The 14,970-nt window shown below is 44.1% G+C and overlaps 1 protein-coding gene and 1 pseudogene across 9 annotated transcripts in view; both read left to right on the top strand.

The window, feature by feature from the left end:
• Positions 1-14,970, top strand: part of ACBD5 (acyl-CoA binding domain containing 5) — a gene marked incomplete at its 3' end in the record, with an annotated part of 68,479 nt that overhangs the window by 45,782 nt on the left and 7,727 nt on the right. For 6 of the 8 annotated variants that reach the window (XM_079773003.1, XM_079773002.1, XM_079773000.1 and 3 more), the window contains 2 exons: positions 10,426-10,470; positions 10,792-10,901. In XM_079773003.1, coding sequence (XP_079629129.1) covers positions 10,426-10,470; positions 10,792-10,901 — 155 coding nt within the window. Of the gene's footprint in view, positions 1-10,425; positions 10,471-10,791; positions 10,906-14,970 lie in introns of those variants that run through there. The other 2 variants (XM_079772999.1, XM_079772997.1) reach the window with 1 other exon arrangement.
• Positions 2,859-6,021, top strand: LOC307100649 (phospholipid-transporting ATPase IF-like; annotated as a pseudogene). The gene has a single exon. The product of its transcript is annotated as a phospholipid-transporting ATPase IF-like (transcript).

The following is a 14,970-nucleotide window of genomic DNA, read 5'->3' as shown; positions in this document are numbered from 1 at the left end:
ATTTATTTTCCTTCTACAATTGAAACTTTGTAGCCTGAGGCTCCCTGCAGGCCGGCAGCCATTTGTGTTGGGGTTATAATTGAAACTTTGTTGCTTTAAGCGGGTGGGCCCTGCCAGGGTGTCCGGAAAGCTTTGCTTCCCCTGTTGCCGGCGGCAACCCTGTCCTGCTCTCTCAAGCTCCATTCTGCCGCCATTTGTTTGAATTTGTTTACCTTCTATAATTGAAACTTTGTAGCTTGAGTGGAGGCTTAGGCCTGCAACGGCTATGGAAAGCTTGGCTTCCTCTGTTACCTAGGAAACCTTGCTCTCTGTGGCTGTAGCCATCTTGGTTTGGGTTAATTTGCATACTTGCTCTGATTGGATAGTGGGCGTGGTTTGTGGGCATGGCTTGTGGGTGTGTCAGAGGTATGGTCAATTTGCATATTTGTCTATTATTAGATAGGATAAGTGCTAGAGGCCCAGTGCATGAAATTCTTGCATGGGTGGCGTCCCTAGGCCTGGCTGGCAATCAGGGCCGGTCAGATTCCCCGCCTCCCCATCTACCTGCCTCCCCCCTCCTCCTTCCCTCATCTCCTGCTTCTGCTGCCACACACTCCTGGTTCCCCGTCCCAGCCCAGGGCCAGGCCCCGATCAGGTGATCGGGACCTGCTGGCTGGGGGGAGGGACTGGAAGGTTGGCCTGCAGGCCCCAATTGGGCGATCAGCCTGCCGACTGGGGGTAAGGGCCAACTACCACCGCAGCAGGCGGGCGGCAGGTTGATCGGGGCCTGTTGGCTAGGGGAGGGACAGAGGGAGGGACCCGGGAGGTTGGCCGCTGGCCCCGAGGAGAGAGCTGGCCCTCAGCCCCACTAGGAAAGGGGCCATGTCTGCTTCCACCCACCCCAGTTCCCCATCCCAGCCTGGTGGCCCAGCCTGACCAGGTGATCAGGGACTGCTGGCCGGGGAGAGGGACCAGGAGCTTGGTAGGCAGGCTCCATTGGTGATTGGGGCCTGTGGGCTGGGAGCAGCTCCTGTGTTGAGCCATCTACCCCTTGGTGGTCAGTGTGCGTCATAGTGACCGGTCATTCTATCGTAATGGTTGCTTAGGCTTTTATATATATAGACTAGAGGCCCGTTGCACAAAGATTCGTGCAATAGGCCTTCCTTCACCTGGGTGCCGGCACCGGTTTTCCTCTGGCACCTGGGACCCAGGCCTTCACTCTGGCCGCTGCCTTCTGTCTTCGCTCCAGCCAGAGCCTTCAGTCTTCGCTGCAGCCAAAGCACCGCTCCTGTAGCTCCCTCCGCCCCCCCGCCCTTCCCCTCAAGGCCGGCATCCCACCCCGCCCGGCCACTCCGCGCTTGCATGCGTGCTGTCCAGAGGCCTGGAGAGGCTGGGGGGCAGGGCCGCCACCATCTTTTTTTGGGGGGGTTAATTTGCATGCTCACTCCTGATTGGCTTGTGGGCGTCGCAAAGTGACGGTCACTTTGCATGTTTCTCTTTTATTAGTGTAGATTGCCAGTTACTACTTAGTTGTAAGCAGGTGTCTTTGGGAATCTTCATTTGCCTTTCCAGAGCATTTGTTACATCGAAAAAAAATTTACTTATAGTTGCATTTATTCTGATTCTTAGTATTTGTTAGTAATTGCTGATTTGTTCACGTTGAGTTCCTTTCTAAATCATATTGACTTATGGGACCTTGGATAAATCATCAGATACCTGGGAGCTCAACTTTGTAAATCTACCCTCTATTTCATTAAGCCTGGAGAAGTAAATCTCTTGGTTAGATATTAAAGTAAATCTCTTGGTTAGATATTATTATGCCTATAAGGTAGTATTACAAGGAGCATTATAAAAATCCTTACCTTTTCTAGATTCTTTCCACATTTGCAACTTGAGTATACTAGAACTGTAACTTCTTTAACACCTTAAAGGTCTGAAGACTTAATGCAACATCCAGAGAAAATTAATTTAGTTTTACCTGTAAGGTGTAGTCATACTGGGCCACACACATTTGCCAGCAGCAGGCTCCCTCCCACCCTGGGTCTTAGCACTTGCTGTTATCTCTGCACAGAAGTTACCCACATAGCTTACAATTGTTCTTTGTTTAGGTCTTTGCTCAAATTTCAGCAAAGCCTTCCTCGGCCACTCCTGCTTCTAAGCTTTCCCTCCTTCCAACATGTCTCATCTCCCTTCTCTGTTTTATTTTTCTTCATGACACTTATCACTACCTGACATACAGTATACTTTACTGATTTATTTGTTATTACCTGTAGCCTTACATTAGAATATAAGCTTCATTAGGTCAGTGATTTTTGTCACTTTGCTCAATGTCCAGAATAGTGACTACTACATAATAGACACTCAGTAAATTTTTATTGAATGAATCAATGAATGATCTCATTAATCTTTATACCATTTCTCAGAAGTTATAATAAATGGAGAAACTGGAATAATAAGTTTCTAACATCTAGCCTAAATAAACTTGTGGGGTGTGTGTGTGGGGGGGGGGGGGGGGGACAAGCAGGGTGGGGGTGGGGTTGTGGCAGTGCTTTGGGTGACAAAGGTCCCCAGAAACAAGGAGGCATGGATCAGACTGTCGGGCCTCAGAGGGAGGGTAGGGAAGGGTGGGGGTAAAGGGGAGAGATCAACCAAAGGACTTGTGTGCAAGCACTTGAGCCTAACCAGCGGTTGAGGACAACAGGGGGGTGGGAGCATATGTGGGGAGGGGTGTGGGATGGGAATGGGGGGATGAGGACAAATATGTGATACCTTAATCAATAAAGAAATTTAAAAAAAATAATAATGAAGGTGGTTGCGGAGAGGCACCCGGCTCAGCAGCGCTGGGTGGGGGTGGCATCGGGCAGCGCCGGTGAGACCTTGGGGCCCCGCGCAGGGATTGAGGTGGTGGCGGCAGGAGCAGCGAGCGCAACTTTAGCCAGAGGGGCTCTCACACTTCCTCCTCCGGCTCGTGGGCCTCCACCTGCAGCCCCTCTGCCCCCGCGTCCTGTGGGACCAGGACAGTGACGTCGAGGGGCATGTGGCACTGGGTCCGGCAGCAGCTGGGTTTTGACCCACCACATTAAAGTGACACAAGAACTATTTACATAGCCAACAGGTTTCCTCAGAATGGCCTTTACACACCTCAGAAATTTATAGATAACCGGATCGTTTCATCTAAGTACACTGTGTGGAATTTTGTTCCAAAGAATTTATTTGAACAATTCAGAAGAGTGGCAAATTTTTATTTTCTTATTATATTTTTGGTTCAGCTTATGATTGATGCACCTACCAGTCCAATTACCAGTGGACTTCCATTATTCTTTGTGATAACAGTAACGGCCATAAAGCAGGGGTATGAAGATTGGTTAGGACATAACTCAGATAATGAAGTAAATGGAGCTCCTGTTTTTGTTGTTCGAAGTGGTAGCCTTGTAAAAATGAGATAAAAAAACATCCGGGTGGGTGATATTGTTCGAATAGCCAAAGATGAAATTTTCCCTGCAGATTTGGTGCTTCTGTCCTCAGAGCGACCTGATGGTTCTTGTCACATTATAACTGCTAGTTTGGATGAGAAACTAACCTAAAGACTCATGTGGCAGATCCTGAAACAGCAGTATTACAAACAGTTGCTAATTTGGACACTCTTGTAGCTGTGATAGAATGTCAGCAACCAGAAGCAGACTTGTACAGATTCATGGGATGAATGATAATAACCCAACAAATGGAAGAAATTGTAAGACCTCTGGCCCCAGAGAGTCTCTTGCTTCATGGAGCCAGATTGAAAAACACAAAAGAAATTTTTGGTGTTGCTGTATATACTGGAATGGAAACAAAGATGGCGTTTAATTATAAAAGCAAGTCACAGAAGCGATCTGCAGTAGAAAAGTCAATGAATACATTTTGATAATTTATCTAATAATCCTTATTTCTGAAGCCATCATCAATACTATCTTGAATTACACATGGCAAACTGAAGAAAAATGGGATGAACCTTGGTATAACCAAAAAACAGAGCATCAGAGAAATAATAGTAAGATTCTGAGATTTATTTCAGACTTCCTTGACTTTTTGGTACTCTACAATTTCATCATTCCAATTTCACTATATGTGACAGTCGGAATGCAGCAATTTCTTGGATCATTTTTTGTTGGTTGGGATCTTGATCTCTATCATGAAGAATCAGATCAGAAAGCTGAAGTCCATACTTCTGATCTGAATGAAGAGCTTCGACAGGTGGAGTATGTGTTTACAGATAAAACTGGCACACTGACAGAAAACGAGATGTAGTTTCGGGAATGTTCAATTAATGGCATAAAATACCAAGAAATCAATGGTAGACTTGTATCTGAAGGACCAACACCATACTCTTCAGATGAAAACGTAAGTTATCTTAGTTTTTCCCATCTTAACCCTTTGCACTCGCTTGCTTTTTTCTCGATTCCTTTATTCTAATGCTAACTGTGTCGAGTCATACTCGACATCCGAGTGCAAAAGGTTAACAACTTACCCCATCTTACATCCAGTTCTTCTTTTAGAACCAGTCCTGAAAATGAAACTGAACTAATTAAAGAACACGATCTCTTGTTTAAAGCAGTCAGTCTCTGTCACACTGTACAGATTAGTAATGTTCAGACTGATGGCATCGGGGATGGTCCCTGACAAGCCAGCCTTGCATCCTCCCAGTTGGAGTACTATGCATCTTCACCAGATGAAAAGGCTTTAGTGGAAGCTGCTGCAAGAATTGGCATTGTATTTATTGGTAATTCTGAAGAAACTATGGAAGTTAATATTTGGAAAACTGGAATGGTACAGACTGCTTCATATTCTGGAATTTGATTCAGATTGTAGGAGAATGAGTGTAATTGTTCAGGCACCTTCAGGTGAGAAGTTTTTATTTGCTAAAGGAGCTGAATCATCAATTCTCCCTACATGCATAGGTGGAGAAATAGAAAAAAACAAGAATTCATGTAGATGAATTTGCTTTGAAAGGGCTAAGAACTCTGTGCATGGCCTATAGACAGTTGACATCTAAAGAATATGAGGTAATAGATGCTTATTTGAAGCCAGGACTGCCTTGCGGCAACGGGAAGAGAAATTGGCAAATGCCTTCCAATTCATAGAGAAAGACCTAATATTACTTGGAGCTACAGCAATAGAAGACAGACTACAAGATAAAGTTCGTGAAACTATTGAAGCATTGAGAATGGCTGGTATCCAAGTGTGGGTACTTCCTGGAGATAAACATGAAACTGCTGTTAGTGTGTTTATCATGTGGACATTTTCACAGAACCATGAATATCCTTGAACTTATAAACCAGAAATCAGACAGCAAATGTGCTGAACAATTGAGGCAGCTTGCCAGAAGAATTACAGAGGATCATGTGATTTAGCATGGGCTGGTGGTGGATGGGACCAGTCTATCTCTTGCACTCAGGGAGCATGAAAAACTATGATGTTTGCAGAAATTGCTCAGCTGTATTATGCTGTCGTATGGCACCACTGCAGAAAGCTAAGGTAATAAGACTGATGAAAATCTCACCTGAGAAACCTATAACATTGGCTGTTGGTGATGGTGCTAATGATGTAAGCATGATACAAGAAGCACATGTTGGCATAGGAATCATGGGTAAAGAAGGAAGACAAGCTGTAAGAAACAGTGACTATGCAATAGCAAGATTTAAATTTACAAGTTGCTCTTCGTTCATGGTCACTTTTATTATATTAGAATAGCTACCCTTGTACAGTATTTTTTTATAAGAATGTGTGCTTTATCACACCCCAGTATTTATATCAGTTCTACTGTTTGTTTTCTCAACAAACATTGTATGACAGCATGTACCTGACTTTATACAATATTTGTTTTACTTCCCTACCTATTCTGATATATAGTCTACTGGAACAGCATATAGACCCTCATGTATTACAGAACAAGCCCACCCTCTATCAAGACATTAGTAAAAACCGTCAACTAAGCAATACAAATTTTCTTTACTGGACCATCCTGCGTTTCAGTCATGCCTTCATTTTATTTTATGGATCCTATTTTCTTTTTTAAAAAAAAAATATATATATATATATATATATATATATATATATATATATATATATATATATATATTATTGATTTTTACAGGGAGGAAGGGAGAGGGACAGAGAGCTAGAAACGTCGATGAGAGAGAAACATCGACCAGCTGCCTCCTGCACACCCCCCACCGGGGATGCGCCCGCAACCAAGGTACATGCCCTTTACCGGAATCGAACCTGGGACCTTCCATTCCGCAGGCCGACGCTCTATCCACTGAGCCAAACCGGTTTCAGCTGGATCCTATTTTCTAATGGGGAAAGATATATCTCTTCTTGGAAATGGCCAGATGTTTGGAAACTGGACATTTGGCACCTTGGTCTTCACAGTAATGCTTATTACAGTCACAGTAAAGATGGCTTTGGAGACTCATTTTTGGACCTGGATCAACCATCTTGTTACTTGGGGATCCATTATATTCTATTTTGTATTTTCTTTGTTTTATGGAGGGATTCTCTGGCCATTTTGGGGCTCCCAGAATATGTACTTTGTATTTTTTCAGCTCCTGTCAAGTGGTTCTATTTGGCTTGCCATAATCCTCATGGTGGTTATATGTCTGTTTCTTGATATTGTGAAGAAAGTATTTGACAGACATTTCCATCCTACAAATACTGAAAAAGCACAGCTTACTGAAACAAATTCAAGTATCAAGTGCTTGGACTCCACAGGCTGTTTCTCAGAAGGAGAAACAGCGTGTGCATCTGTTGGAAGAACGCTGGAACGAGTAAAAGGAAGATGTAGTCCGACCCATGTCAGCAGGAGTGAAATTTCTCTAAGTAGCCTTTGCTGCAGATGAGTGTCCTGTAAACTGGAACAGATGAACATGCATCCCTAGATACCTAATAAATCAGCAGCTGGTTTTACCAACTGAAGCAGGAAGTGTGCTATTTATTAGCACTCTTTGAAGGTAGATTTCACTTTATGGCTGTGGGTAAGGGGTTCTATCGCTAACAAAGGAAGAGAAAGCACCTTTGAAGAGACTTTTCATCTAATGAACAAAAAATGTTGCTTCATAATCTTTCTAAAATGTGGTAAATAGGAGTGTGTATATGGTATTCATATTTGGTTTTTATTTTTATTTTTTTTTATTTTTTATTTTTTATTTTTTTTTTTAAATATATTTTATTTACAGAGAGGAAGAGAGAGGGATAGAGAGTTAGAAACATCGATGAGAGAGAAACATCGATCAGCTGCCTCTTGCACACCCCCTACTGGGGATGTGCCCGCAACCAAGGTACATGCCCTTGACCGGAATCGAACCTGGGACCCTTGAGTCCGCAGGCCGACGCTCTATCCACTGAGCCAAACCGGTTTCGGCCATATTTGGTTTTTATAACTTTTTACTCTGCTACTGTTTTATTTCCTATATATTTTTGTTTGGTTGGCTTTTGTATTTACCAGTACAAAATAATCTACATATAACAGTAAAATCAAAAGATTTTGCTTTTCTTTTTCTTGGTCTATATTTTCTAGTCAGTCATTTGAGACTTTGACATATTTATAAACACACGAGACTGTATTGCTGTTTTCCTACTCCTTTTTATCTCTGTAATAAGGTTTATAATCAGTTGGGATTTTTAAGTTTTTACTTGGTATTTATGGTCTAATTAAAAGTTGTTAAGCTAGAACAGGCTCTTTAAATTATAGTTTACTAGAGGCCCGGTGCACGAAATTCATGCACGGGGGGCCCTCAGCACAACATGCACCCTCTACAATCCAGGAGCTCTCAGGGGATGTCCTACTGATGGCTTAGGCCCACTCCCCATGGTTCTCTGCTCTCTGCGGGGCCTGGGGGTTTCGCTGCAGCCATGGAGATGAAGCCCCCATGCCTTGCTGTCCGCTCTCTGCCTGCCGCCGCCCTGCGCCATGCGACGGAAGCCCCAATGCCCTGCAGTGTGCTCTGTCTGCCAGGCCTGGGGGCTTCGCCAACACTGACACACTAAGGAAACCCCCATGCCCTGTTGTCCGGGCTCTGTCTGTGGGGCCTGAGGGTGTTCCTGCCACCACCTTGCTAAGAAAGCCCCCAAGCCCTGCTGTCTGGGTCCTGTCTGCCATGTCTGGGGACTTCCCCGCCATCACCCTGCGAACGAAGCCCCCAAGCCCTGCTGTCCGGGCTCTGTCTGCCGGGCCTGGGGCTTCCCTGCCATCACCCTGCAAAAGAAGCCCCCAAGCCCTGCTGTCTGGGCTCTGTCTGCCATGTCTGGGGGTGGATCCAGCCTCGCCGCTTGGTCCCCACGAACCCCCACGGGGCTGATGGGCCCAGACATTGCAGCACCTGTGGAGGGGGCAGATCCAGCCTCACTGCTCCAGCGGACAGGCCCGGACACTCCAGCAGCGGGGCTGAGGGGTCTGGGCTTTGCCATCTTGTGGCTATGGGGGCCGCCATTTTTGTCGTGGAGCAATGGTTAATTTGCATATTGCTCTTTTATTAGCTAGGATTAGTATATTTGTATTTTTGTCTCCTCTAAAATCTATTTCTTTTTTTTTTATAATATATTTTTTATTGATTTCAGAGAGGAGGAGAGGGAGAGAGAGGGAGGAGCGTCAATGATGAGAGAGAATCATTGATTGGCTGCCTCCTGCATGCCCCCCAATGAGGATTAAATCCACAACCCAGGCATGTGCCCTGACGGGTATCAAACCGTGACCACCTGATTCATGGGTTGATGCTCAATCACTGAGCAATGCCAGCCAGGCCCAAATCTATTTCTTAAAAGATTTATCAGTGCTTGCTTTTGTGGGTCACAACAAACAATGCAGTTTTTTGGTAAATTCCACTTAAATTTATTTGAAAGTGAAATGTATTCATTTCTTCATACATTTCCCCAAGAGACATATTATTTAGGGGATATTATTATTTAGGGGATATTAAGGAGTAGCAATAACTTGTCACACTTTGCGAACGAAGTTCTCAAATATGTTTGTAAATTGGTAGTTTGTATGGAAATTAAAGAATTAATAAGATCCCTGGCCAAGTAGCTCAGTTGGTTAGAACGTCATTCTGATACACCAGGTTTGTGCATTCGATCATTGGTCAGGGCACATACAAGAAGCAATCAATGAATGCCTAAGTGTAACAACAAATCAATATTTCTTTCTCTCTTCCCTTTCTTTCCCTCTTTCTCTCTAAAAATCAATAAATAGCCATGGCTGGTGTGGTGCAGTTGGTTGGGTGTTGTCCTGTGCGCCTTAAGATTGCAGAATCGATTCCCGGTTAGGGCACATATCCAAGTTGCAGGCTTGACCCTCAGTAGGAGGCATTCAGGAGGCAGTGGATTGATGTTTTGCTCACATCGATATTTTTCTCTCTTTCTCCCTTTTCCTTCCTATCTCTTTCTAAAAGTCAATAAAAGTATTTCTAAAATAAAAATCCATAAATTCATGAGAAAAGTTGATTAGGTAATTAAATTAGAATGTAAAATAAGTAATGGTTTAGGTCCCTGGTCGGCAAACTCATTAGGCAACAGAGCCAAGTATCAACAGTACAACGATTGAAATTTCTTTTGAGAGCCAAATTTTTTAAACTTAAACTTCTTCTAATGCCACTTCTTCAAAATAGACTTGCCCAGGCCATGGTATTTTGTGGAAGAGCCACACTCAAGGGGCCCAAGAGCTGCATGTGGCTCACGAGCTGCAGTTTGCCAACCTCGGGTTTAGGTTAATTTAAGGTGGTTTTTTTTTGTTGTTGCTTTAAACATTTTTATTCATTTCAGAGAGAAAGGGAGAGAGAGAGAGATAGAAACATCCATGATGAAAGAGAATCATCGATTGGTTGCCTCCTGTATGCACTCTACTGGGATCGAGCCTGACTGGGAATCAAACTGAGACCTTCTGGTTTATAGGTCAACGCTCAACTTACTGAGCCACACCATCTGGGCAATTTAAGATTTTGATAATTTCTAAAATTTAAACTATGAAATATAAAACGTCAAAAGCATTTATTACGCTAGTAATTTTAGGGACCTTAAAAAATGCTAGGGACCTTGTCATTTGCTCAATATGGTTTTCAGAATAATCAAATCATAATTAACAGAAGAAGAGAGAATAAACTAATATTTCAGTTTTGCTTTTAAGATAGGAAATTGAAAAATTACTGTAGCCCTATCTGGTTTGGCTCAGAGGATAGAGTGTTGGTCTGTGGACTGAAGGGTCCCGGGTTTGATTCCCTGCAAGGGCACATGCCCAAGTTGCGGGCTTGATCCTCAGTAGGGGGAGTGCAGGAGCCAGCCAATCAGTGATTCTCATCATTGATGTTTCTCTCTCTCCCTCTCCCTTCCTCTCTGAAATCAATAAAAATATATTTTAAAAAATTATTGTATTTTTCTTATTTATCAAAGCTAAATCACTTTCATTTGTATTTATAGGCAAAATCATCAACATTACAGACTAGTAATCTGCCTTCCTCACAGGTAAGAAATCTTTTTTAAATCTAAGAGCCAGGGTTTCAAGTAAGTTACAGTTAATTTAGATTATACAGGCCCTTAAAGAATTCCAGAGGAAGTCTACCCTTTAGGACTTTGAAATTAAAAGCATATATTTATTTTGTGTTTATTTAAGTCTGAACTACTCCTGAAAGTTTATTTACCAAATTATTGTCTGAAATACAGATTTTTCCCTCTCTTTATCAGGAGATTTATTATTAGTTATATATTTTCAGAATTGTGAATTATTTTTAAATTTATACATACAATATGTAATAGATTGCTAACCAGCTTATTTTATTTTGTTAGAGATCATCGTGGTGGCCCTTTGAGATGTCTCCTGGTGCATTAACCTTTGCTATCATATGGCCTTTTATTGCCCAGTGGTTGGTGTATTTATATTATCAAAGAAGGAGAAGGTAATATTATAGTTTTATAATTCAAAGTGGTGCATAAACTCTTAAAATAGAAGAGCCTTTAGCTGCAGTTAAAAGGATAGGCCCATTTCATAGATATATTGTCATACTGAATATTGTATTGATCCTGAGATTGAAATTATTTTGAAAGTGATACCTGGTGGGTTTCTAGGTACTTGTTGGACCTTAGCCTTTTTTCACTTGAGAGCATCTGGTGGATTTGTGCACCTTTGATTTAAGCAACAATAAGAAAATGATTATAGGCTTACTTTTATGGCTTATGAAGAAACAATGTTCTTGAAGTCTGATCTTTATTTTGGGCCCTTTGCTAATAAAAAGGACAATGGAGCCCTGGCCAGTTTTGCTGAGGGTTAGAGTGTCAGCCCTCGAACCAGTAAAGGGCACATACCTGGGTTGCAGGTTCGATTACTGCCCCAGTCAGGGCAGGTGTAGGAAGCAGCCAATCATGTGTCTCTCACATCGATGTTTCTCTCTTTCTCCCTCCATCCCTCCCTTCTACTCTCCCTAAAAATCAATGGAAAAAATATCCTCAGGTGAGGATTAAAGAAAAACACACACAAAACAGATAGGTTAAAAAAAAAAAAAAGCCTGCATGCTCTCTATACCTTTGAAATATAGATATTGACATTTCAGAAAATGCTCAGTTCGTAGTTAAACTTTCTCTATAAATAGGGATTATTATTATTCCAGGGCCAGGAATTCCAGTTTGGGATGCTAGGAGGTAACTCAGATAAGTCTGAGAATAATAGGTTGCAATCCTTGAAAGTGCTCTGAGATTGTCTAGGTTAGGAATACCTGAGGCCAAAACTCTTGGGTTCAAGAAAATCCTTAAAACCTTTTTTTGGGCACTATATAAACTGAATTACTTTCCATTGATGGGCCCATAGAAAATTGCTTACCTCACTGCTGGCCTCACTGATTATGTTTTTGTATTTTGTCACCATTTCCCATTAAGTGACAACAGATGGGGAAAAGAAATAGGGAACTTAATAATAAGATTTTGAGTGCAGTAGAAATACATTTAAAAAAATATACAGGTTTACATAATAATGGGTGTGTTGTTCCTCTACCAAAGAACCCAAGTTTCTAATTATTACATTTGATAACAAAAGCAAAAACCAAACATTTGCCCTTCTCTGATGAAGGGATTATCAGACACTTGTGTAAATGCTCCAGTTATCCTATATAATAAAAGGCTAATATACAAATAGACAAAATGGCGGAACAACCGAACAACCGGTTGCTATACCGTGCGCTGACCACCAGGGGGGATGCGTGGAACATGGCAGGCGTCTGCTGCAGCGGGATGGTGGAGCAGGTGATCGGGGCCGCCAGACCAAGGCAGGGTGCCGGTTGCTGTCATTGGGGTGAGCCTCGGGTGGTTACTGAAAATTCTTTGCTCCCACACACTGCGGTCCCACCTGGCACTCACACCTGCTGCTGGCGCTGGCCCTGCTTGCACCCACTCCTGGTGCCAGAGCCGCTGCTCACACCCACTGCTGCCGCCAGCGCTGGCCCCGATCGCTTGGCGCCGTCAGCGGGTGCAAGCAGCAGCTGCTGGCCCCAATCACCCCTCATGGCTTCTCTACCTCCCCCTGCTCCTGAGGGGAGATTGGGGCCGGCAGCTGCCTCTCACACCCGCTGCTGGTGATGGCCCCACTCGCACCTGCTGCTGGTGCTGGAGCCACTGCTCGCACCCACTGATGGTGCCAGAGCCACTGCTTGTACCCGCTGCTGGTGCCCGGTGCTGGTCCTCATTGCTTGGCACCATCAGCGGGTGCGAGTGGCGGCTGCAGACCCTGATTGCCCCTAAGGGCTTCTCCACCTCCCCCTGCTCCTGAGGGGCGATCGGGGCAGTAGCTGCTGCTCGTACCCACCGATGGTGCTGGCCCAACTTGCACCCGCTTCTGGCACTGGCCCCAATTGCTCCATGCCTTCAGCAGGTGCAAGCAGGGCTGGTGCCATCAGCGCGTGGGAGCAGCGGTGGTGGGAGCAAGGCTGCTGGCAGACAGGGGACGGTGGGCCGGGGCGTGAGGGGCTGGACAGGGGCTTGGAGGATGGGCCAAGACCCGCCCCTGTGCCCACCGCAGCCTCACGGCCCACAGTTCCTTTCAAGGTGCACAAATTCATGCACTGGGCCCCTAGTGTGTATATTTAAATACTAGAGGCCTGATGCACGAAATTCATGCAAGAGTAGGCCTTCCTTCCTTTGGCTGCTGGCACCGGCTTCCTTCTGGCACCCGGGCCAGCACGCACCTGGGGTCCAGGCTTCCCTCACAGCCCCGGCTTCATTTGGAAGGTCGCTCCAGAAGGATGTCTGGGAGGACATCCGGTCTAATTAGCATATTACACTTTTATTATTATAGACTAGAGGCCCAGTGCATGATTAAATCATGCACGTGTAGGGTCCCCTAGGCCTAACCTGCCATCCAGGCCATATCCACTGCCCCGCAAAGCCTAGCATGCTCCACGGACACTGCTAGTAGCCTGCTCCCCGCTTTTTATGGCAGGGGGTCCGCTGGTGCTGGAGTGGACACACAGCTCCCCGCTTTCGATCGCGGGGGCACTGGCTGTCTGTCCGCTGGTGCACCAGGCCTTTCGAAAGCCTCCGGCACGGTGGAGGCTTTTGGAAGGCCTGGTGCCGGAGCGGACAGACAGCCAGCTCCCCCGCTTTCGCTCCCCAATTTTGATGGTCCACAGCAGGACGTGGGCTCGCTGCCCCAGAGGCCCCTTCTGTGCCTCAGCACAGCCATGACGCAGACGCTGAGCTCGCGCCGGTGCTGGCGACGCAAGCTCAGCATCCCACCGGCCCAATCAGCCACCCCGAGTCCCGCCCCCTGCGCCTCCCGCTGGCCCAGTCGTGGGCGTAGCAGAGTGATGGTAATTTACATATTACCCTTTTATTATGTAGGATATTTTATTGATTTCAGAAAGGAAGGGAGAGGGAGAGCGAGATAGAAACATCAATGTTGGGAGAGAATCATTGATCAGCTGCCTCCTGCACATCCACAATCTGGGCATGTGCCCTTGATCGGAATTGAACCTGGGACCCTTCAATTCACAGTCTGGTGCTCTATCTGCTGAGCCAAACTGGCTAGGGCTCCAGTTATATTTTATAGTAGGGAAACTGAAATGCATGTGACATTAAGCGAATTGTTTCAGTTTTCTTTGTTCTCTGCTTTATGTTCACAAATGAACCAAATATATTGTTTGATATACCTGCCCACCTGAAAAACTTTAGTAGGATTTCAGAAACATAATTTGCTTTCCCAGTATTATTTACTCCCTTCCTACTTCTCTTGTGTATGTGTCATTTCAGTTGTTAAGATATAGACTTCACTTTAAAGCCTTTCTTCTTTCATACGTTTTACATTTCTCCTACAGTGGTTGGCTTTAGTGCTAAACAATGTTTTAAATTCTGATTTCCCTGATAACAGGAAGAAAAAAGAACCAAACCTTTATAACATGTAGTAATTTAAGCTGCGGGGAATAGTGGCACTAAAGCCAGGTGTTTACATATTTTGCAATGCATTTCAAAGTTCCCTTTCACGTTTCCTATGTAGAAAGTCAGAGTTGGAAGGTAGAGAAATTTGGCATAAGACAAAAAACTTACTTTGGTTAATAATTTATGCCCAAGATTAAGGCAGCTTGTCACTTTATTAAAGGCTGAAAAAGCAAACTATATTTTGCTGTAGCAGTCACGCAAAATAGCAGTTTTTCTAAAATTATATTTAAAAAATATTCTTTACCAGTAGACATATACACCATATCTCCTAAATATCCCTTTCAGTTATTTACAGATGTCTCTGAATGAAGAAATTCTTCCCTACTTTGAAATTTCTACTTTGTTGTTATTGAATCTTTATCAAATTTTCTGTTGTATGTTAGGTGTTTAATTCTTCCAAATTGCAAGTTATATAGTACTGCGTGACTGCGTTTGGATGAAATATAGTGTTTTTATGTATTATTTGCTTATATATGTAACAAATTAACTGGGGTTAGAGATAGAGCCATGTTTGATTTCAAAATAAATTTTTGCCTTAGGGGGATT

The sequence above is a fragment of the Cnephaeus nilssonii genome (genome assembly GCF_951640355.1).
Source record: "Cnephaeus nilssonii genome assembly, chromosome: 1".
Classification (NCBI taxonomy): domain Eukaryota; kingdom Metazoa; phylum Chordata; class Mammalia; order Chiroptera; family Vespertilionidae; genus Cnephaeus; species Cnephaeus nilssonii.
This window is presented reverse-complemented; position numbering and strand designations above follow the sequence as displayed.